Source organism: Myotis yumanensis, unplaced genomic scaffold (genome assembly GCF_028538775.1).
Source record: "Myotis yumanensis isolate MYYU_CA2020_CCGP unplaced genomic scaffold, mMyoYum1.0.hap1 SCAF_5, whole genome shotgun sequence".
In the NCBI taxonomy this organism is placed as follows: Eukaryota; Metazoa; Chordata; class Mammalia; order Chiroptera; family Vespertilionidae; genus Myotis; species Myotis yumanensis.
The window spans coordinates 8661250-8686274 of NW_027223756.1; the positions used below are offsets into that span (position 1 = coordinate 8661250).

General features: G+C 44.9%; 1 protein-coding gene across 10 annotated transcripts in view; it reads right to left on the reverse strand.

Annotated features, from left to right (window-relative positions):
• The window catches only part of TENM2 (teneurin transmembrane protein 2), a 1191402-nt gene that overhangs the window by 235664 nt on the left and 930713 nt on the right, over positions 1-25025 (reverse strand). For all 10 annotated transcript variants that reach the window (XM_070414454.1, XM_070414453.1, XM_070414452.1 and 7 more), the window contains one exon: positions 5403-5641. In XM_070414454.1, coding sequence (XP_070270555.1) covers positions 5403-5641 — 239 coding nt within the window. The remainder of the gene's footprint in view (positions 1-5402; positions 5642-25025) is intronic.

Here is a 25025-nt window from a genome sequence, read left to right on the forward strand (position 1 = left end):
CTGGAGTTGGGTGGAAATGCTATTTGCTGGATTTAATCATTAGAATTTTGCCCCTTAGATACTAAGATGTAAATACATGATTTGGAATTCACAAAGGAGGGAGGGGTTTAGCATCTCTCTGGACAAAGAGCCGGAGTTGGAACGAGGACCAATTTCCGCCCCCCCCCAGGCTGGGTCCTCACAAAGGCTGCCAGGTAAGTGTGCTGTTCTCATCATTTTCTGTCATTTTCTTTGTTTTCCCCAAACCTGCTCTGTTCAGTGAGATGGGAATACACACAAAATAGCAGCTGAGAACACAGCATTCATCAGTCTGAGTCTCAACATATCAATTTTCAAGTGTAGCAACTTTAAGCACATTGCAAGCTTTTAGTTTCCATAGAAAATAATCCCTCATTGTTTTCGAAAAAAAAACACAAAACCTGAAAGCACCCCAAATTACCGCACTTTTAACATCCTGACATGTTGATGGCCTGCGTTCTTCCCAGATCAAAGCGAGCGTGTCAGAAGACAGTGCTGAGCAGCTGACTTAAAACACAGTGTTTCACATTTGGCAGGAATTACCGTAGTGAAAAAAGACAAGGTGACTTTCTACTATATATACGTATTTTAGTTTGGCAGAGATCCGAAGAGCTGAAAACTAATTTAGGATGACACAAATGCTTATCTTTCTCTCTGCCCCCTGCCTCCCTCCTTCTCAACCAGGTGGGGAGTTTTGTCAGTTATGCTGTGTATGTTTTTAACTCAGGGGGGATGGGCTGAGGCTGGAGTCACGCTGAGCCATTGTGTGGATTCTCGTCTAGAATTTCCAGGATTATCTGCATTTAAACAACAAAGTCATACCTCGCAAGCCTCTTTCTTCTTGCTGTGGGGAAGCTGTGCAAAAACTTTGGTGCCCTGTAAGGAAACCTTCACCTAGGGCCAGAAAACGATGACATTATTCGATGACCCAGCGCTGTTACAACCTGTTGGAAACCCTTGGCGAGAAGGCGGCAGGCCCTGAGTGATTTTGAATAGGCAAAGGTTTTGCCCAGGAAGATGGGGTTTAACTGAAGATGGAGGACAATGAATACAGGGCAACATTGCAAGACAATTCCACTTTATCTGCGTTGGAGCACTGTGTGGAGCAGCCTGTTAAGATGGGAACCCTTATCCTACACAAAATTTTCAACTAAGTGGCTTTCTTCTTTGAGTTTGGGGAGTGGGTCAGAAAGGCAGGTGTAATTACTCATTGTGAAATGGGAATGCAATGTCAGAAAATGTCAATCACCTGCCCACCTACAGCGGACATATGGTTGGACGTAGCCAGTTTGAAAACATTTTTTCCCCCTTTTGTAACGGTGAAAACACTCTGAAAAGGCAATCTTAGGAAAAGAACAGTAATATAATCAGATAGGGGTTGGCACACTGCGGCCTGTGGGCCAAATCCTGTCTGCCACCTGGTTGTTTGTATGGTTTTAAGACCCTCTGGGCTAAACAGGTATAGTTGTACACTCAGACTGGTTGAAAAAAAATCCAAAGGATAGTATTGGTTGACACATGAAAAGTACATAAAACTCAAATTTCAGTGTCCGTAACTGAAGTCTCTTGGAGCACAACCATGCCCATTTGTTTACATCTTTGTTTGCTTTTGCTTAACAACAAGCAGTTGTGACAGAGACTGCATGGCCCGCCAACCCGAGAATGCCTACTCCCTCGCTCTTTACAGAGAAAGGCTGCTGGGTGCTGGGGACGCGGGTTAGGAGACTGAGGAGGCTTGGCTGCTGCCCAAGGTGTTAGATGATTCAGGGCCTTGTAGGTTTGAGGCAGCATTTGGAGAACATGGCCAACTGTAAACTTTAGGAGAGAGTAGTCAGGGCAAAGATGCTAGACCCGACATCAGGAAACCAAGGCTCTAGTCTCCACCCTGCAGTTAACTAGCCATGTGACTTAGATGCTCTGGACCTCAGCATCAACTCTTGTCAAATGACTGTTGTGTGCCAATTAAAAAAAATATTTTTTTATTGATTTCAGAGAGGAAGGGAGAGGGAGAGAGATAGAAACATCAATGACGAGAGAGAATCATTGATCGGCTGCCTCCTGTATGCCCCCCACTGGGGACTGAGCCTGCAATCCATGCATGCACGCTGACCAGGAATCGAACTGCGGTCTCCTGGTTTATAGGTCGATGTTCAACCACTGGGCCATGCTGGTGGCACCAATTTTATTTTCTGCTAGAGTGTGTGTTGGGGGCTGTGGGTATGGTTCAAATTTCATAATTATATAAACATGCTTTAAATGGGAAAGTTTCTAACCTGTTCTTGTTATGTACACTGTAAGGATAAAAACACACTGTAGTCAGCATAACACAGGTGAGGAGCTCTATGCTGCTCATACAACTCAGAAATTTCGGGATCTAGAGGGATTTCTGGTGTTGCTGGCAATGAAAGTCCTTGAGCTGCCCAAGGATGGTAGATAGCTTCTTAAGGGGGACGCTCCCTTGCATTCCAGCTTCTCCTAAACTGGTATTCCCTTGGAACCACATGGGCCAGAGGCCGCATGAGGCCTCAAATGGTCCCTGAGTGGTTCATGCAGCTCCTCAGAGTAATTTATTCCAGGGTGTTCTGTACACTGGGGGAATCGAATGGAGAGTATATCATAAAAGGTTGCTGACCCTAGCTCTGAGATCAGGAACTGGGGGACGAGGGGGAAGGGTCCTTCCCTGAGTTGATAAAAGGCCCCACCTTTTCCCATTTCCAGGAGAGCTGATGCTATCCTGCGTCAACACCACCCACATGCTGGATCTATGGGAGAACTTGTCATGGGGCTGAACGAGTTCGGATTACTCATTTCTGGAAAGTCTCCTCTGATGGGTTGGAACGTGCAAACAAGCTCATTTGACCCATGGTCACCGCTCCTGGCAGGCCTGTCCATAAATGCCCTCGGGCCGGTGCTTCAACGGAGGACCTGTCATGTTCTACTGGAACACAGAGTCCCACATGGACCAGAATGGGCTTTGGCCCTTGTGTTGCCTCTCCCTCCTTCCCCGAAGGTTGTTTCTAGGTAGGCACCACCCCTCACTGCTCCCGACAGCACTTTTCTCTGTGTTTGCAATGCACTGTGTATGCCCCTGAAGCTCTGTAATTAATAATGTACTGCTTTTCATCTTCAAAGTCACCCACATTAATTAATCCTCACCATACTTCAGAGTTTCTGCACATAAATAACCACCCTGTTCCCACGTTTCATTCAGGGAACCAAGATCCACAAGGAAAGCAACTTTGTGAAGGCTGAGGAGAAAGGGGTCTCTGGGGTCAAGATCAGAACTCACGGTCTTGACCTCCCACCACGCTTGCAGACTTGCCATCACCTGTGGAGAGTAGCCCCCATGGCTCCATGCTCTCCCCCATTGCTGCTGGGTAAATTGGCTCATTACATCACTCATTTTGAGTCATTAAACTATTCTTCAATACTCCAGGGTCAGAGCACAATCTTACCTAAAGCATACATAATAGGAGATGATGGATTATAACCTAATAAACCATCCTTAGATGCTCAGGTCCAGCTTCCAGTAGCCTCAAGACTGAGAATAAATATGTTTCCTAATCCATCATTTACAAGTTACACACCCGATTAAAACATTAAGCGCTCCCTATACGATGTCCCATTTATGTGATCGCCCTACAGAAAGCTATTATATTTTAACTATCAAGCTCAATAAATCAGGCAGTAGCCATCTATCTCTCTCTTGCCAGTGGAGGAGGAGGTACGCCGAGGACAGTTTTGGCAGTGGCTGGCAGTGCCCACCAGCCCAGCGGAACATCAAGCCTGAGAAGTGAGCTCATGGACCCTTTCTGAAGTTTCTGACATAAAGCCGAATCATGCAACAACCCCAGAGGCAACCGAAGGCAATTCAGTTCACTTCCACTGAACAATCATCTGGGGAAGCCCATAAAACTACCTCTAACAACACAAAAACGGGTACGCAAGTGATTGAGGGTGTAACAGATGCCCTTCCCCCTCCTTCAAGTCAACCTATTGCTCCATCCTTCAAGAGGTAAGTGAGAGGCAGACCGGACTTGAACCTCTGCCCCTAGAGAGATGGGTTTAGAGTACAAAGGTGTTTGCAAAGCCCCAGATACACACAGTGCCTTTCCCAGGGATGTCAGTGTTCTCACGTTTGGAGGGTACTGCTGAGAGGTGCGCCCGGTAAGGAATGTGAAACTTATTTTTCCATTTTAAGATGAGCACACGGATACTATGGGAGAGAGTGAAAACTTCACATCAGTTTTGGGCTAGTAATGGTCGGCCGTGGTCAGGGTCTAAGATCTCTGGGGGTGCACAGTCACCTTCCCTTGCCATCAGGCAAGCTTGGGAAGAATGGGATTGGAACTCCTGGACCAGCCCTTCTCTGGCAGGCACCATACTGGCTGTCTGAGGATGAAGGAGGTGTGTGAGTCCCACTCCCCAGAGAGAAGGGGCAAAGCCAGCATGCGCAGGGCTGTCTTTTCCCCTCTTCTGTGGGAGGGGTTTCTACATAAATGTTGGGAGCTGTTTGGGAGTTGGCCTCCTTTTGCTGTTTTCTAGGTTTGCTTTGCAACATGGCACAGACAAATTGGGGAGGCCGATCATCACTGCCCTGAAACCAAGCCAGAACTGCCACGTGTTTCAAATAAACTTTCACAAATGTCCCTGTGGCCTCTGCCCGGGCCAGGAGATCTGCCATTGGCAGGCTCAGTTGACAGAGTGGCAGCAGGGGCTCTCTGTCGGGGCCAGGAGCCGTGAATGGGCTTTGTGTCCAGCCCAGGATGCTCGCATGCATGTGGCACCCTGCCCCTAAGCTCTTGGCATTCACTGCTTCCCATAGTTACACAGGCTGCACCCCAAGGATGCAAACCAACATCCTTGGCATGGGAAAAAAGATACCCCAGCAACTTTGCCAATCTGCTACCCTAAGTCATATTCAGAGTTCCCAGAAGCACAGCTGGCATGGGAAGTGGACCTGATTCGGATTCAGTAGCATGTGGTGTTTATTCCCAGAGATGCTGATCACTATTCTTCTTCTCTTTGATTTTTGGCTGTAGTTAACCAATGCTCATGAATTTCAGAGCATACACCTGGGTTAAAATCCAGTGATGGAGGAGACTAGAAGGCTACTTTGGGAACGAGGGATGGGTTTGTAGGAACAATTCTCAGGTGATCTCCAAGAAAGAATATAGCAAGGATGCTTAAGTTCACATATGAGAACTGTCGTTTAGAATCACGGAGAAACACCTCAGATAGAAATGGATTTCAGGAGGGGAAAAATCACTCCCGTCTGTCACTCACTCTTACGTCTTTCAGGAGCCAACAAGCTCATTGAAAGCAGACAACAGAGGGCCTGGTTCCCTCCTCCCCCCAACAGAGGAAGCTGGCTCCCCACTCACCGATGAAATAGGCCAGCAGAATGGCCAGGAGGAGGGCGGCGGCGATGGCGGACAGGGCGGCACATTTCCAGCTGCAGTACTTGGAGGGCTTCTTCAGCTTGAAGGCCTTCCTGGAGAAGGTGTTCCGGGGCAGCAGGCGGGGTGGCGGCGTGTAAACGGTTCCTGAGGTCAAAGGGTACCCCGGAGAAGAGCTGCTGAACAGGGGTGTGCTTCCAGAGGAGGTCTTAAAGAGAAAGTGCCTGCCAGGAGAAGGGAGAGAGTCAGGATCCACACAGTGACCTGGGAGGGGCAGTCACTGCTCTCACACACTCTGCCTTATAGATGCTAGGACAGTCCTGGCTAGCGACCCTGCCTGCCCATCAGGATGAAGGGGCAAAATGCTACCCTTGATGGTGACACACATGAATTCTGCAAACTCACATCATTACAGACTCTCCCATATGCATCTAGATTTTATCTTCCACAACGATTCGCAATGTAGTCAAAGCAAATACAAAAACCGAGTTACTGAGAGAGATTAAAAATGGTGGTGGAGTAAGTGGATGATTCACAGACACGCTCCCAGGACCAAACTGTAATTATAACTAAAATTTAAAAAAAAATCCTGAATAATCAATGGAAGACTAGCTGGAGAGAATCCTGATAACCAAGGATAGAAAGTGGAGACCACATACTGGTAGGAAGGGCGAAGGTGCGAAAGAGCTGGATGGGCTCCCCATAGACAGCAGTGGAAGTTCCGGAGAGATATCTCAGCTGTGGGGGGTTGCCAATGAGAACTTTGGGGTCTAATCCCAAGCTGGGTCCCAGCAGAGAGCACCAGAAGTGAGAAAGTTGCCCATATGACATCTGGCTAGAAATGCAGGCATCCTCTTAAAGGGCCAACACACAAAATTTCATGTGCAGCCACTTGTGCTCCAGCAGAGAGAGGGAGGGGGGATTGGAGCTGTGTGAGCAAAAGCCAGGATTGGGAGCTCTGAGGTTAGGGCTCAGAAGGCAGACATCCTGGTTTCCTGTGCTGTCATTCCCTCACACTGCTGAGGTCATCTTTCTCACACAGACTTTTGCTATCCAGGCAGTTTTGTCTGGGGGGAAGACAGTTGACCCATCCTATTGGAAAATACCTTCCCCTATGGTGTGGAGTGCTGAGGCCCATTAAGAGGCTGAGAATAACAAGTAGCCTCCAGGCAGAAGCAATTGCCTCACCCTGTTGGAAAAACTCTCGCCACACCTGTGGACCATTGCCTGAAGGCTACTCAAGATGGAATCTAATCAGTCTGCAGGCAGAGGCAGTCTTTGGAGGCTTTGAGTCTTTGCCTGATCTAATTAGTCAGAAACAGCATTTGACACTGTATTGCACTAGAGATTGAGAGCCATAGCAGATCAACCTAATACATAGTCACAAAGCCAAACAGGCAGCCAAAATGAGGAGACAAAAAAACAATCCCTAAATGAAAGAACAAGGGAATTCTCCAGAAGAAGAGATAAATAAAATGGAGATAAATTTATCTGATATAGACTTCAGAATAACGATGGTAAAGATGCTCAACAGCATGAGAAAAGACATATAACTATGAAAATGGAAATAAAGAATGACATAGTATAAATAAAAAACACATAGGAAGGAATACACATCAGATTAGGGGAAGCTGAGGATCAAATTGGTGAATTAGAAGACAGGGTAGAAAAATATTCAATCAGAGAACCAAAAAGAAAAAAACAATTGAAAAACAGGACAGCCTAAGGGAGCTGTGGGACAACATGAAACATAACAATATTCACATAGTTGGTGTGCCAGAAGAGGCAGAAAGGGAGAAAGGCATAGAGAAGGTGTTTGAAGAAATAATGGCAGAAAACTTCCAAAACCTGGTGAAGGAAAAAGTCACACAAGTTCAGGAGGCACAGAGAACCCCAAGCATGAAGAACCTGAACAGGCTCATGCCCAGACACATCATAATTAAAATGCCAAAAATTAAAGACAAAGACAGAATCTTAAAGGCAGCAAGAGAAAAGCAAACTATTACCTACAAAGGAGTTCCCATAAGGCTATCATATGATTTCTCATCAGAAACTCTACAGGCCAGAAGGGAATAGCATGAAGTACTCAAGGTAATGAAAAGCAAGGATCTGAAACCAAGATTACTATATCCAGCAAGGCTATCATTCAAAACAGACTGTGAAATAAAGAGCTTCCCAGACAAAAAAAAGGCTAAAGGATTTTATCACCACCAAGCCAGCATTACAAGAAATGCTAAAGGGGCTGCTGTAATGAGAAGAAGAAATAGAGAGAGAAACCTAGGCCTACAGAATTAAAATGGCAATAAATAAGTACCTATCAATAATAACCTTAAATGTAAATGGATTAAATTCTCTAATCAAAAGACATAGGGTAGCTGAATGGATACAAAAACATGACCCAACTATATGCTGTCTACAAGAGACCCACCTCAGAACAAAAGACACACACAGAATGAAAGTGAAGGGATGGAAAAATTTTTTCCATGCAAATAGAAAAGAAAAAAAACCTGGGATAGCAATACTCATATCTGACAAAATAGACTTCAAAATCAAGGCCATCACAAGAGACAACAAAGGGCACTACATAATACTAAAGGGATTGATCTAACAAGAGGCTATAACCCTGGTAAACATATATGCATCTAATATAGAAGTGTATGTATATATATATATATATATATATATATATATAATCTCTAGAGAACTTTAAGGGAGAGATCATCAACAACACAGGCATAGTAGGGGACTTTAAAACCCCATTGACTTGACTGGATAGAACTTCCAGACAAAAAATTAACAAGGAAACAGTGGTTCTAAAGGACACACTGGATCAGATGGCTTTATTTGACATTTATAGAACATTTCACCCCAAAGCTGCAGAATATACATTCTTTTCAAGTGCACATGGGTCATTCACAAAGATAGACCATGTGAAATATATTGGCACAACTACTTACGAATAAATATTATAATATTCCCATTTAAAATATTAGAAATCAGGCTTGGAGAAGTTAAGCAACTATCCATGGATTTAAACCCTGAGCTCTGTCTTATGCTCAAGTCTGTGCTCTTGAGTGTTACCCTAACCTGTCTCTCTTGAGTCTTCTTCCTAAGCTGTTTTCCCCTCCATCCTGCTTTCTGTTCTGAGACCATCTCTCTAGGTCATGGTGTCGTGGTTCCTTCTTTGGAAACATCTTTGCCCTTGGTGGCTAAAGCCATGGGGTGACAACAGGGAAATGGGGTCTCCTGTGGACACCTAATATAACCCTTCCTTAGGGTCAGGAGACTGTTTCTCCAAGGACACTTCAAGGACCATCAACTCTCTGATCGTGTGCCATTCAGGGCTTCAAATGTAGCTTGCCACACCTTTTACAATGATAGCTTATCTTCCAAGACATATATACTAGTGGACTTTAAAGCATAGGTTAGGTAGAGTCTAGACTTTGAGCAGCTGAAAGCCAGGGGCTGTGTCTCCTTCTGTAACATGTTCACCTTTATGTGCCCAACTCTAAGTTCGTTCGGCATGCAGGGGAGATGTGAATGAACGAGCAAATGAATGAATGCATGAATGAATGGAGCTCCCTCGCTGTGTTGTGATTTTTACTCAGCTTCAATTCTAAGATCCCAAAATCTTTTACAGGTATTCCCTTCTCTTCAAGTCTTCAGTAGGTGCAACTGTATTTATGGACCACTTACTATTTGACAGTGACAACGCTAAATGTTTTACTTGCACTAAAACTCACATCAACCCTGGGAGGTAGGTACTATGATTACTGCAGTTGTACAGATGAGAAAATGGAAGCTAAGAGTTAGCAAGCCGGGTCTGTAAAGCTCCAGCTCCAATCTGCCTGAATCTAAGAGCTCTAATTGAGCTACTACACCATACTGCCCCTGCACACTGGGGCTAGCAAGCTTGCCCAGCGGGATTCTGAGGCAACATCCCTATCATTACACACATCTGTATCTTGGCTGCTTTCAGACAAAACCTTGAAAGTATTTAAATCCTTGACGAAGATCAAACAGGCCTGATATGACTAACAATCATGTCAGAAAATGAACATCTCATTAAAAATAAACAACTAACTCATATTTAAATGTTATTTGTACTCTAAGTATGTTTGATGACCTGAATGAAGCTGAGAGGTTCGGGTTGTGAGGGGGCAATTTTAAGGCTCATGGGGTCCTTTCATACATAAGGCCCTGTATTCCTTGTCCAGTAGCTCCAGGTTACAAAGAATCCGTTAGCAGAGGAGGCAGTAGGCACAGTGTGTAAAGGCAGAATTTTGGAGCAAGATACATCTGGATTGGAGTCCTGGACAAAGAAGCCAGGGAGGAGCCTGCAACCGAGGTACATGCCCTTGACCGGAATCAAACCCAGGAACCTTTGGTCTGCAGGCCAATGCTCTATGCACTCAGCCAAAATGGCTAGGTCATAACCTTAATAATTAATGTATCTGTCCCAAGTCAAACTGTGAAATCCTTGACACTTGATACTCCAGCTATTACTCTTAGGATGTCCAGAGCCTTAAACCCCAGTGCTCGACATCAGCCATATTTGTTGACAGAATCAGTAAATTAGAAGCAGGAACGTTTCAGCAACATGAGAGAAATCACAAGATGAAGATTATGAAATTTAAGTTGGTGTTAATGTTATTTTTAATGCAGTCATTTATAGGAACAGAGGGAAATAGCCATTATTCCTGTGGTATGGGATTGCTTCACAAGATCCTAAAATTGTCCCCTTGCAATCCAGTCTATTTTCCATACCTCCTTCTAAAAAGATTACATCATAAATCACCACTCCTCCCCCTCCCTCAAACAAACAACAAATAAATAAAAAAGGCTTCCAATAACTCTTAGAATAAATCTTCCCATGGCCTACAAGACCTTGCCCTCTGGCCACCCTTCCAACCACATCTTCTACCACTTTATCCTCCCATCAGTTACATTGTCCTTTTTCTATTCTTCATCATAGCACATCCATCACATTTCTGCCCCAGGGCCTTTGCACTTGCCCGTTCCCTCCACCTGGAAATATATGCATGACTTATTTCTCCACCTCGTTTCACCACTACTCTTGAGAGATCTTCTCTGGCCCCCCTCACTCCTTTATCAGCCATTTTCCATCCAGTTATAACTGTTTTGTTTTTCTTCATCATATATGCATCTATCTGCATCTATCTTTATCACCTGCATCTATCATTTAGAACTGAATCTCTATGAAGTTTAAAATAATAATGTATTTTGTCTGATTTGTTCAATGCTATATCTTAACATCTAGAATAGAGCCTGGGACATAGTGGGCATTCAACAAATCTTTGTTAAATGAATGACCTACAGCCTTTCCAAGGTCAAAATAATAAATATTAAAAGGATATGACTGTAAACATTTTTAAATAAGCCAGTCAGAGAGAGACAAGTATCACATGATCTCACTCATATGTGGAAAATAAACTGATGAACAAAACAGATCCAGCGACATGGAACAGACTGATGAATTTCAGAAGGAAGGTGGGGGTGGGGAGGTGGGTGGGAAGAGATCAACCAAAGAACTTGTAGGCACATATGCATAACCCATGGACACAGACAACAGAGTGGTGGAGGCCTGGGGTTGGGGGCGGGGCAAGCTAGAAGAGGTCAGTGGGGGGGGGGGGGGTGGAGGGGGCGGGGAGGAAGGTACATGTGTAATACTTTCAACCATAAAGATTAAATAAACATTTTTTATTTTAAGATTAGGATTCCTTCTGCTCTATTGATTCTTGCTTTCCAAACAGATTTACAAGTTTGCAAAGTGAGTGTCTACATTTACACATACAGGCGAGATCCCTCTACAGAAAAACAACCCATATACTTCCCATCGGGCATTGCCCCTCAAAAGATAAACCTCTCAGGCTGCTCAGGGGTATCACAGTGTCTGTGGTAGTCACAGCTAAAGGAAACCCGCTCAGTTATCACATCTCTTCTTTCTAGTTGCCGGTGCTTCAAACGATTAAACTAAAATACCAAAGATATGTAGACTCCTGTTTCAGCCACAACATGGTTACACCCTGGTGTTACAAATCTTTAGAAGATTCAATTCAGCAAACAAACAAACAAAAAAAGAAAGGTTCTAAAGAAACTATCTTTAGATTGTGTCCCCCAAATACCTGCTTTAGGGTGACTTGAGCGCTCTGTTAGGAAAGTACAAATTCCTGGCTCCGACCAGACCCAAGCCTGGGGTCTGGGAGTGCATCCCCTACGAAGCTCCCTAGGTGATTTGAATGTACGCTCAAGTTTAAGAAACTCTACCCTAATCGTTTCTGCAGCTTTTAAATGTGTCTAACTTACAGACACTAGATGGTGAGTGGATGTATTTTTTTAAATGCAAGTTTTGAGTGCTGATGTTTTTAGGGGTGAAGTGTCATGAAGTTGCCAACTTCCTTTCAAATGATTCAGCAAAAAGATCTTTATATCTCTCTATGTACAGATAGATGAGGCAAATGGGGCAAAAGGATAGCAATTGTTGAAACTAGGTGGTTATTCTATCGTGCTATTCTTCCAACTTTTCTGGATGTTGGAAAATTTTCCTAATTCCAGGTTGAAAAAAGGGCAAGTTCTGATGCACTCAAGGACTGCCCTCACATGTTGCAGAAAAAAGAATAAATAAAATGAAGCCAGACCCATAGGTAATCGTCTGGCCAGACGGCCACTGGGAGGACCAAGGAGGCTGAGAGGACTTGGGGTTGTTCCCCGAGCCAGCTGGGAAATGAGGAATCATTCGTGACGCCCCAACTGAACTGCTCCCCAGCGGCTGGTCATGGAAGGAGCTCAGCGCGGGACTCCAGGCGTCAGCAAAAATGCGTCGCTTCCAAATGCACTTGACATTTTTCAAGCACAACTCAATTGCTCTCAGAATTGGCCACTTAAGTCTTGGGAAGGAAAGGCAAATGAGGGGCCTCCAAAGTGCTGTCCTTGGAGTTTGCTGACACTCAGAGGGATAGAGAGAACCAGCCCTCAAGGGCTCATGAAAAGCACCAGAAGAGCCTGCACACCCTTCCCCAGCCACGGGGGCTACCGGGCTTCAGTCCTAGCACACAGCGTCCCTCTGGGCACGGGGCAGGCCCGCAGAATGGCCATGCGATTGAGTAGTGAGACTCAGGAAGGACGGCCCTCCAGGTGCCCAGCTCTGTGCCCTGGGTCCCAGGGATTTCTTAGGAATACAGCCACCATCACGTCCCCCGAAGCTGCCAATCTTTTGGAGAAATGTCTCCCCTTTTCTCATGTGAAAACAAAAGCATTTAATGAACACCGAGAGAGCTAGCAGCCATCCTTTTGGGCGTTTTCGGAGAGACGGCAAAAATGCGTAGTCGAGGCAGACTCTTGGCAAACCAGGCTTTGGCGCCAGCTTGGCTTAGAGAATGAAGGCCATGCATGTTCTCTGATGAAACAACCATGGGAGATTCTCCAAAGAAGTCCAACAAACAAGAAACTCGTGCATAGCATCCATGCCAGGAGGGCGCTGTCAATTCAAAATGCCGCGGGGTTTTATTTTATCCTTGGGAATCAGAAGGAGCTTGGCTGCTCTCGAGGGGAAGCTTCGAGAAGAGGTGGTTGGTAAGGTGACTTAAGGCCCCAACAAAAGACTTCCCTCTCTCTTTTAAGTGTCAATCACAAGGAAACACACTCACTAGCCACGCAGCCTACCAAAGAAGGAACGCATACAGCCAACCCCTTACCACCCTGTGCATTTCCCAGCTGCAGCCAGTGGGGTCCAGGAGGCTGGCTGCCGACCGGCTCCAGGTTTGGCTTTACTCTCAAGGGGAAGTCCTAGCAATCCTTCGAAACAGAGACGTGCTACATAAATAATGGCATTGTCTCAGCCCCAGAGGTCAAGTTTCTATTTTTTCCCCTCTTTTCCTTCCTCTCTCTCAACCTGCACCCCACTACCTCACCCCAGCTCAGCACTCAGCTAAGGGGGACGCCAATGACTGACAGTGCAGGTGAGTTCCCTTTGGCCCATGAGGTCAGTTTCCGCCAACATTCTCCTTGAAACCGAACAAAAGTCCTGAATGGTTTTGATGTAGCGCGTGTGCAAAAAAGTGGCTCTGGTATCAGGAAAATGGGTGTTCACTGTTGCTCTACCGAGAAAACTGACTTCCCAGGAAATAAACCCCCAGGTGTGTGGAGCAGCGGACGAAAATATTGATACTCAGGCCATTAGTTCCTAAAAGAGTTTTTGAAAAAAAAATCCTCACACAAGGATATCTTTTTATTGATTTCCAGAGAAAGAGGAAGGGAGAGAGAGAAAGAGAGCGAGAAAAACATCGATCGGTTGTCTCCCATATGTGACTGGAAATCGAACCCGCAATCGTTTGGTGCATGGTATGACACTCCAAATAACTGACCACCTAGCCAGGAGCCTAAACGATTTTTAAAAATATGTTTTTATTGATTTTTAGAGAGAGGAAGGGAAAGGGAGAGAGAGAGAAAGAGATAGAAACATCAATGATAAAAGATACACACTGATCGGCTGCCTCCTGCATGCTCCCCACTGGGGATTGAGCCTGCAACCTGGGTATGTGCCCCGGCTGGGAATCAAATAGTGACCTCTTGGTGCAAGGTTTGATGCTCAACCACTGAGCAACACCAGCTGGGCTCTAAAAAATTTTAAAGCATAGATACCATTGCTGAAATTTGATAAAACAAACAAACAAACAACCCAGAGAAGGGATAGAGGAGGAATTGGGATGTGGGACCAGTGAGGGAGACCAGGTGTGCAGCCGAGAACGCGAGATTTCATCACATTTTACTGGTACTGGCCGTGCTCTTTGAAGCATCAGGTTTATTGTCTCTAAAGGAGTAAGTTTACTACAGAGGCAGCCTATAAAGGGTACTGTGGCATGTCAAGTTACTGTAATTAGGTTTTCAGGAGTCATAATAAAACATTTAGCTGGAGAGAGGTTAAATAACCAGCACACTTTCTGGAATCGTTATTATACTCTCCCACACGAGAAGGAATGGTGCTGAAAGAAGGGAAACTCAATGGGTGGGACCCTGGGAGAGGGAGGGCGGGAGGGAGGGAGAGAGATAGAGATAGAGATAGAGATAGATAGAGAGATAGATAGAGAGAGAGAAAGAGAGAGAGAGAGAGAGAGAGAGAGAGAGAGAGAAATGGGATGTGGAGAGAAAGAGGAAGAGAGAGAGAAGCCTACAGGATGAGATGGAAAAAGCACAAGAGACAATGAGAAAGGAGACCTTGGATACTGTGCTGCTCAGCCACTTCTTGACTAGCAAAACTAAGTAATCTTTAAAGGGTTCTGCCTTTATTTTCCTTTTTGCAAATGTAAAATGTACACACTATTTAAAAAAACCCCAAGTACATAAATTAAAAAAAAAACCACCAGACAGCAAAAGGCTCCTATACTCTTGAGGGACAAACTGGTAAACATTTGATAGAGTCAGACTTTCCCCCACATATAAACATCCCTGCATTATTGTTCTTCTTATTGATTTAACTAGAGGCCCGGTGCATGACATTCGTGCAGGGGGGGCGGAGGGGGGGCGGAGGTTGAGTCCCCCTCTGCCCAGCCTGCACCCTCTTCAATCTGGGACTCCTCGGGGGATGTCTGATTGCTGGTTTAGGCCAGATTGGGCCTAAATCGGCAGTTGGACATCCCTCTCACAATCCTGGACCACTAGATCCTAATTGCTCACCTGCCTGCCTGCCTGGTCGCCCCTATCAGTCCTGCCCTGCTGGCCAGGTTGCCCCCAACTGCCGCCCCACCCCTGTTGGCCGGGTCATCCCCAAATGCCTCCCCCTGCCATCCTGGTCGCCCCTCACAGCCTGATTGTTCAGTCATTTGGTCGTCCCTCACTAACCTCCCTGCTGGCCTGATTGCCCCATGTAGCCTGCTTGTTCAGTCATTTGGTCGTCCCTCACTAATACCCTGCCGGCCTAGTCGTAGGCAGCCATCTTGTGAGGGCATGAGGGTAAATTTGCATATTACCCCTTTATTATATAGGACTGTTTGAAACCAATAGGATTTTATCAAAGAGGCGGTACTAAGCCTACAGATTCTGGACTTGGACGACCAGGGTTTGGCTCCTATACTTATCACTATGTGACATTGGGAAGTGACTTAACCTCTCTGGGTCCCGGTGGCCTCACCTATAAAGTGAGAGGATGCTAGTACCCACTTCATGGGCTGGTTTGGGGGAGTGGTGAGTTTATTTACATGACACGCTTCACATTCATCTTGATGTCCAGTGAACGGTCAGTAAGTGTAGCTATTAATCCACTGAAGGGCAGCAATCATGTATATCCTGCTCTTTACTAGATCTCCTTGACCTCGCACAGTGCCCAGCTCACTTCAGCACCTTGTGGGACGAATGAGTTGTTCTAATTAGCACAGCCCCTCAAAAGTCGTTTTATTAGGAAGGGGAGGGAGGGAGGATTCACTAATGTGCTTGCTCTCTTCCCCCAGTTGGGAATTTATGCTTGAGTTGAGAAATGAACTGTTGCTTTTAAAATTAAACTTTAAAAATGTTTTTTTAAAAAAATGCCACTTCCCAAGTTTGAAAAAGCCAATAACCCAATTAGTATAATTAAAAGCCCATTTCACATCATGATTCCCTAAGCTTCCTCAAACTAATTTTGATTCAGGGGAAAATAGGCTTCAAGGTTTCTGATCCCTGAACCTTTCCGATCACAGGGGACATCACCACATTTGCATATGCCGTGAACAACAGGAAAATCCTCTATGTTGCCCTCTTCAAAATGTGCAGTCAGACCCAAAATGCCCACAGCTGGAATAATTAGCCACTCAATTTATTGCCTTCCGTTTTTCTAAATAGAAGCTTCAACTCTTGATATTTAAATAGTGTCACACTGTGATGTGACATAGCATTTCTCATGGCAAAACTTATTCTCCCCCACTCACCCCCCAAGAAATGATATACTGCTGAGTGCAACAGGCAAGGTCACTGAGGTCACTAAAGAAAGCTGGTGTTGTGAGCAAATCCATTTCACTCTTTGGGATAAAATGAGGAGGCTTTTCTCCCCTTGGTGTTGTTAACTTATTGACTTTTTTCAAGTTAATTGGTTAGAGTCTTAATGTAGTAAAGGAAAAAAAGAAACCGCAAAGACTTCTGACTTTGACTTCACACTTGACCTTGACTTCACCGTACACTATAATATGGGAGTGTACAGACAGACATCTCAAATAGACTTGCACTGGCGTCCACCGGCAGCCAGAGCGAGATGAAGAAAGAATGCATGCCATCAGATACTATCAACGAGCGGATGATTTCTTCCCTCGCGTTCACCGCCGGTATCATTCTGAGAGTCAAGGAACTGTCGAGCTGAAGGAACCTTGGGGTCTGTCCCTTTATCATACTCTGCTTCATGCCATTACATCTGTCCTGTGTGTTTGCCTTGTCTCCCCAAATTACAAACTTCTCAAAGGCAGGTGCTAGATCTTCTGCTTCCTCTGTTCTTAGTAGGTGCTCACAAATGTCTGCTAAAGGAACACACACAGGATGGTATAGACAGCCGTGTGGCGGGCTGGGTGTGTATGTGGAGAGATTGAGCAAATAAGAAAAAAAAAGAGAGAGAACTGATGGACATGGACAACAGTGTGGTGACAGTGGGGAGGAGGTGGGAGAGTGGAGGGCATAGAGGGGATAAACGGTGATAGAAAAAATAAAATAAAATAGTAAAATAAAATAAATTAGAATTTAAAAAAGAGCCCAGCTGGTGTTGCTCAGTGTGTGAGCATCGGCCTATGAATCAGGAGGTCACTGTTCAATTCCTGGTCAGGGCACATGCCTAGATTGCGGGCTTGATCCCCAGTGTGGGGAGTGTCGGAGGCAGTCAATCACTGATTCTCATCATTGATGTTTCTCTCTCTCTCTCCCCCTCCCTTCCTCTCTGAAATCAATAAAAATATATCTAAAAAAAAAAAAAATAGAAAGAAAATGGGCAGGCTTTGGAGTGAGGCACATCTGAATCCAAATCTCAGCTCCACCGGGAACTGTGTGATGCTGGGAAAGATAATTTTCCTGAGCCTCAGATGCCATCTCTAAAAAAATGGGAAATAACAATATCTACATCACAGAGCTGTTGGAAGGGCTGAAAGAAATCGTGAAAACAATTTGTGAGCACAGAAGCTGGCCCACAGGAGGTGTTTAATACGTATCTGTAGCATATTTCCCCCATGTCCTTGGAAAGAATACAACATTTAAAATATGAAGTTATGAGTCAACCAATAGCTACAGAGCATGTGGATACAGTGGTGACTACATCTTTATCTTCATCTGGAATTTATGACTGAAGAAACATACCAAGTAAACAAAACTCAAGTCCAGGCAAACCAACAAACACATCAGATAATTATAAATTGCGAGAAGTGTCATGAAGGAAACCAGGAACTAGGACAGAGAAATTGTGGGACTACCTTAGTGTGGTCGCTCCTCTCTGAGGAGATGATAAAAAGAAATGGGGTGGTCTGAGGATAAGAAGCAACTAATCATGCAAGGAGTCCTGAAAAGAACATGGCAGGCAACGAAAACAGCATGTGCAAAGTCCCTGAGGTGGAAAAGATCTCATTCTTGAGGATGTGAAAGAACTGTATTGCTGGAGCACAGTGATGCAGGGAGTGAGTGGTAGAAAGAAGAGGTAGGCAAGATGGACAGTAACTATATTACAAATACTTTTGAGGGCATGGAATCTGGATTTTAGTCCAAAATCAAAGGTTTTAAACTTTGTCTTCTCCTTGCACAAAGGAAGCAGATTTAGAGACATTCAATCTCCAAAATGATTTGGTAGAACAGACTCAAGGAGATCTCAGTCCATGTCTCTGAAAAGGCCTGGCTGTCTTCTTTGCCCTCTGCCTTGAGGGTTTTGGTTTTCGTCCAGAATATTCTAGCCACTCCTCAATATGGCACCTATTAGTCTCTGTACATTTCAATATCATTAGACATTTCAAATTTAACATAACCAAAATACAACTCTTGACTTTTCACTCTATAGTATCCTTCTCTACCAGGCTTCACCCATGTTGGTTAAAGAAGTCATCACGCTCTGGCTGGTGTGGCTCAGTTGATTGGGCATCATCCCGTGCTCCGCAATGTTGCCTATTCAATTTCCAGTCAGGCCACATGCCCAGGTTGTGGGCTCGATCCACGGTGGGGGACATATAGGAGGCAGTTGATTGATATTTTTCTCTCACGTTGATGTTTCTCTCCCTTTCTCCCTCTCCCTTCCTTCCTCTGTCTCTAAAAAAACAACAAGAACAACAAAACAACACAGAAGTCATCACTACCAGTGGTACAGGTGCCACCCCAGGAAGCATTTCCTAAGGAAGAGAAAGCTGCATGCAGGTTGTTTGTTAGAAAGTGCTCTTGGAAACACCACCTGTGAGGGAGTGAAGAAAGCAGGCTGGGCAGAGGGAGAAACTGAGCTGTGATGCCATTGGAAAGGGCCCTGGTCAATCTCATGGGCAGCTCTGGAGCAGGGATGGCTCTGCAGAGTTGCTCCAATTTGGGCTGAGGGAGTGTGGCTTTATTACCCTCACATGAACCGGCCATCAGGGCATAACCTTGGGAGAGGTGGCTCTCTTCAGCTGAAGTTTAGTCCCGAGAAGAACTTGGCTGAGATCTGTTGGCTGCGAACATTCTCAGCCACTGGGACAAAATGCATGCTCCCGTCCTGGAGGGTGGCATCTGGTGGGTGCCATGCCATATACATCACCAGGCTTCACTATGGCTCCTGTCCCTCCCTCTCACCTGATCCAGCATCAGATGATTTCCTCTCAGACTCTGACAAATATCTGTCCTCTTCTTACCCTTATACCTCTACATCACTTGGCACCTGGTCTACTGCATTCAGTAGCCTCTAAATGGGTTTCCACTTTGGTCCTCTACATCCGATCTCATAGGAGCCAGTTGTTGTCTATAGACACAAATCAAATCATATTTCTCTCTGCCTTAAAAATCTTCCAGTTGCTTTATACTTGGAAGTAGTCCAGCTCATCCTGGCCCACAAGGCACCTGGTGTGGTGTATCTCATCCCTTCCCAGGCTCCACTCACTCTGCTCCTGAGGTCTCCTCCCTCCTCAGGACGTTAACATTTTATTTCCCTCTGTCTGGAAGGTCCTGAACTCGCCCTTTGCGTGGCTCCTCCTCCTCAGGTCTTTCAAGTCTTCCCTTCAAACTCACTTTCTCAGAAAGGCATCCTTGCTCAGCCTTTCCAACCCCATCATGTTACCAGCCTTGTTGTTGGCACAGGTGGGGTGGTGGCGATGGGATAAAGACCCTGGCCTCTCATTCATTCAACACTAACCCCTTGGAGTAGCTGGCTCACTCGTTTCCTCGTTTTTGTTGGCCTGGATTGAGTCCTCCTCATCGCTGTATCTCCGCCCCTGAAAGAGTGCATGCTTGGTATTCTATCAATTTCTAGGAGATGAATAAAACATGACCAATGTAGATCTTGAAAAGTTCATTTTATACTGTCTTTAGGAGCCGATAAATTGAACGTCTTCTGTCAGCTCTCAGACGCAGCACTTCTCTTTATTTATCTTGTAGTGTCTTCTTCAAGGATGCCCTGGCACTAGATTTTCAAGATTTGGGTAAATAAAGACCATGTTCTCATGATACCTACACATAGCTATTTCAAATCATTTGAGAAATCTTCATCTTTTTATTCTGCGGCTTTTCGAATGATTCCTGAGAGCCTCCTCACTTTCTTGACCTTGTACGGGGGAATTCTCCACAACTTTTCTGTCCTTTTTTAAAAAATTGAGTTTATTGGGGTGACATTGGTTCATAAAACCATACAGGTTTCAAGTGAATAACTCAACAAAACATCATCGGCACACTGCATCATGCACCCATTTTGTTTGTTAAATTACTTTGTTCATTAGATTCCACATATAAGTGAGATCATATGGTATTTGTCTTTCTCTGACTGGCTTATTTCACTTAGCATAATATTCTCCAGGTCCATTCATGCTGTCACAAAGGGAAAGATTTCCTTCTTTTTTACATCTGAGTAGTATTTCATTGTATAAATGTACCACAGCTTTTTTTTTTTTTTTTTTAAATCCACTTATTTGCTGATGGGCATTTGGGTTGTTTCCTGATCTTGGCTATTGTGCATAGTGCTGCTCTGGGCATTTGTGTACAGTGTTTGTCTAAGCACCTATTTTTATTCTTTTGGGGATATCCCAAGGAGAAAAATTTCTCGGTTATATGGTCATTCTATGTTAAACTTTTTGAGGAACTTTTAGCTCTTTTCTCTATGTAGAAAATGATGATCAACATTGAACTCCTCGGCAAGGCCAAATTCTGGTTGGCCCTAAACATTTCCTCAGTCTCCTTGCATCCTACCCATGTCATGAGCTTGCTTTTGAAAACTGTTAATGAATTAAGGGAACAGGGACCCTCACCAAGGAGCCAGGGAGCAGCAGTCACAGAAAGAGCAATAACACTTCAAATCTTACAAAATGTTTGAGCACACCGAGTCATCAGGCTCCCACTTCAGGAAAGAGGTTTGAGCGAGAGCCTAACAGGTTTATATTCTAGGAAAGCTATCTATCATGACATTTTTTATAAAAAGGTTTATTGTTAGTGCATATCTGAGCACTAACTTGCCAGCCCTAAATATTGCAGCAGCTGATAAATGAGTCTTGGTGTGGATGAGTTTCAACAGTTTAGGCCGAGAGAAGCAAAATCACAAAGTCCTTTCTTAAGAAGGGTTTGAAGAAATTCTGGGCTTCCTACTTCTGTCGTGAGATCAGAGAGGATCTGAAATATAAGATCTCAAAGCATATTCTCTGGATCACCAGGTGTATTTGCATATGACTAGTTTTCGGTCAAGAAATTGTTTGTTCCATAATATTAGGGAAACACTGGAGTAAACGAAATTAAGGAGATTGCTACCTATCTTCACAAGCCTTTCATATCTTAAATAACCTAAATATCATTCTGCTAACTTATATGACCACATTTTATTTATTTATTTATTTATTTGACCACATACATTTTAACCCACCCACCTCCCCAGTCTTAAAACTGGTGTTCCATGGGGTATACCTTTGGGAAGTTCTGATTTAGTTCCCTCTATTTCTGAATGAGTACACTAAGGCCCAGAAAGAAACAACAACAACAACAAAACAAACACCAATAATGGTTATTTCTTAGATTTCAGAAAGTTTTCCAGACCTAGTCACTGGGTAGAGGGTGGGAGGAAGGAAGTAAGGAAAGAAAGAAGGCATGTCTGTGTTATAAAAATTAAAAGGGACAGGTTAAGTATTTTATGGGACTTCTTCAAGACTTACACAGAAAACAACAACACCCTGGTTTATTTGAGTTGATGCATAACTGACAATAATTCTGAAATCATCAAAGCAATCCTAGATATAGGGACTGGCAGAGGGGAAACAGTGAAAAAAAACAAACACAAAACCAAGAAAGAAAACTTGCTATTCTTTTTTTGCCTATTAGATTTGCTTCTTCCAAATCAACAGTGTGTAGAGATTTCTAGCGTTTAAGTCTGGGGCTCTGTTCTTTTCTTTTTAAACCTCACATAAAAGATGGTTATCTTCAAAACAATTTATTTTCCCAGTGGAGTCTACATCAGACCTTTGAGGCATAACCAAATCTAAGATGGCCTATCAGTGTATTTACCCGTGTTTCTTTATGGGTATAATATCCGTAGGTACAATATTTTCTTATTTAGCACTCTGTGAAATGATCTAAGGGCTCTTCAGGGATATTAATTAAGCTTTATGGCAACCCCGGTGACATGTCTGTCTGCCTACATATATCTGGTGGACACTCAGAAATTAATGCTCCGCAGAAGTGTGCCATTTAAGTGTGTTTGTAGGCCAGCCACATACCCACTGACGCTGCACAGAGCGGATTCATACATTTCACTCGTCAAAAAAATGCCATTAAAAAAGGCAACCGTCATTTCGCATCAGCACGTAAATACTGGCCTGGCCCTTAATACACTCTCAGGCGGATCCTGCAGTTGCATCCCCGTCACAAGACAAGTCCCAGGAAGCAGACTCCACAAACCTGGCTTCCTTGAAAGGCGCCTGGTTTCTTAAATGCTGGGTTTCCTAGGGCCCCAGGCCAGGCTTTTTAAAAATGCAGGTGTCAAGGAAAACTGTCATGCACGCTTGCCTTAAGTACCCGACAAGCTTGTCACTGCCATCTTGCAAGTCGTGACGGAGATGCAGTTGGACAGCCGAGGCGTGGCGAGCTGAACGCTGCCTGACAGGGTGGTGGCGCGTTGGACTAAAAGGCAGGTGCCTACCTGCAGGCATTTTCTTTGCACGTGGCAGGATGAAACAAAACCCGGAGGGGAGGGTGCAGGGCAGGCTGCCTCTGCAGACACCTCAGATGTGTGGTCCTGAACTGGTTATCTCTTCCCGGCTCTAAGGTTTTGCTTGACAAGAAGTTCAGTGGTTACATGAACCTCAAAGCCAGGTCTGCATTTCTGCCAGGGCAGGGGGAGGAGGGAGAGGATGGTGGATGGAAAGGGCAGGGGCCCGAATCAGGAGGAAGGCCAGGGTCAGGCTGGGCGGGGCAGTGGGCATTGGGTAAACTACTGGCAGTGTGTGGGGTTCGAGCCTGGCTGTCACACCTGGAACCTGGGCAGCCTTTGGGCAAATGACTTCATGTCGTTGAATCTGTTTCCTCGTATGGGAAGTGGTGAAAAGGACTGGAACTGTTTCATAGGGATATTGTGTGGCTTCAGTGAGGGAGTCGGCACATCCTTGACACCTAGTGGCCCCTCAATAAGTGTTGGCTTTGGCTGCCATGGAGATGGCAATCACTGAGTCTGTAGACTGCCTACCTTAAGTGTACATCTCTTTCCTTCCACTCTCCCTGTCTCCTCCCTTCTCTCCCACTTCCTTTCTTCACTGTGGATCCTCCCGTGAACTGCCCTGGACTTTCAGTTCTTGTCTTTCTGGTATGTCAGCCAAGATCTCTCCTCCTCTCCCTGCAAACGTGATCGCAAGGACCCCTCCCCAGGCCCCACATCCCACCCAGAACAAACCATTCAGCCCTGACTGGGCCTAGGAGGTGTCCTCACACAGCCAGGAGGCCTCTCGAGCACTGTGTCCCGAGTCCCCAGCTAGCTGACTTAGAATGCTTGCACACTATTACTTTTCTGGCCTTTTCTCATTCTCTTGCCTCTGCCCGAAATGCGCCTTTGATGGGGTGACTTTCACTTTGTCATCAAAATGGGACTCAGACATCATTCCTACTGGCCAGACTTCCCTGACCAGGTAGGTATGGATCTCTGCCCGCATCTCCTCTTGGCCCCTCCCCTCGCCCCCTCCTGGCTCCATCACCTGTTCCCATACATGCATGCAGCCCTCTGAGCTTACCTTCATCTTCTGGCATCCTATATGAATAGAAATGATCTGCTCAGCCATATCTCCCTCACTAAACAGTAATTCCCAGAGGTCATACCTTTTTTCATCCTTCACCCTCAGCCCCTAAAAGGGCCTCTGTAAATATTGGCGGAATTAAGCTGAAGTCCTATGAACACAGCTAGTAATGGGATTACCAACGGGAGGCGGGAAGTACAAAAATCCTTATTTAGCATAAAATCGGAGTTTCAGATAAAGTAACTATCTAAGTGTGGCCTGAGGGCCTCTTCTTGACAGAGCCCTCCCATTCTCATTTCACAAAAGAGGTGTCTTCCTGGGGATTTTCAAGCCCTTGATCATCAGCTCCCCTGCAATAGTTAGAACAATAACACTGCCGATGGGGGCATTGCTCTTCAGCGGTTCTCAACCTGTGGGTCGCGACCATCGGAAAACACATATAGCATATCAGATACTTACATTACGATTCATAACAATAGCAAAATTACAGTTATGAAGTAGCAACAAAAATAATTTTATGGTTGGGGGTCACCACAACATGAGGAACTGTGTTAAAGGGTCGCAGCATTAGGAAGGTTGAGAACCACTGATCTAGGTCATCTTAGACTTCCCTGTAATATCCCCGTTAGGTAGATAGCGGCAAGGGAGACCGGGAGAAGAGGCACATTCAAATGGTGGGAAGTTATAAATGAGAAAACAAAAGGCAGGCAAGTTTAGGTGTGGGTAATCTCGCAGGCCACACTGCGCACAGAATTTGGGAATTAAGGGAAGGGCCCTGAAGCAGGAGCCAGGGAAAGTGAGCGGCAGACTCCCCCACAGCCAGGCCTCTTTCTCATCCTACGCCTGGCACGCAAGAAGGAGGGGGGGAGGGGGAGTTTCCAGAATGCTCGAGTATTTCTTAGTACATTCATCCTTGAAAAAGAAAATCCTTTCAGCTCTATGTTTAACATCCAACACCGTAGACTTCGGGACTCTTTTTTAAAAACCCATTAAAGACATTCAGGCCATTAAAGGAGGAGGAATGAGGAGAGATTGGAACATTTGAATTGAGATGGGTGTAATTTGGCACAATCTATCAAAATTCAAAACGCACATTCTCCATACCCTTTGATCTAGCAATTTCACTTCCAGGAATTTAACTTTTAAATACAATCGTGTAAGTATGCAAAGAAAGGTACCTACGCAAGCCTCTTTCCTTACAGCTTTGTTTTGTAATAGCAAAAAC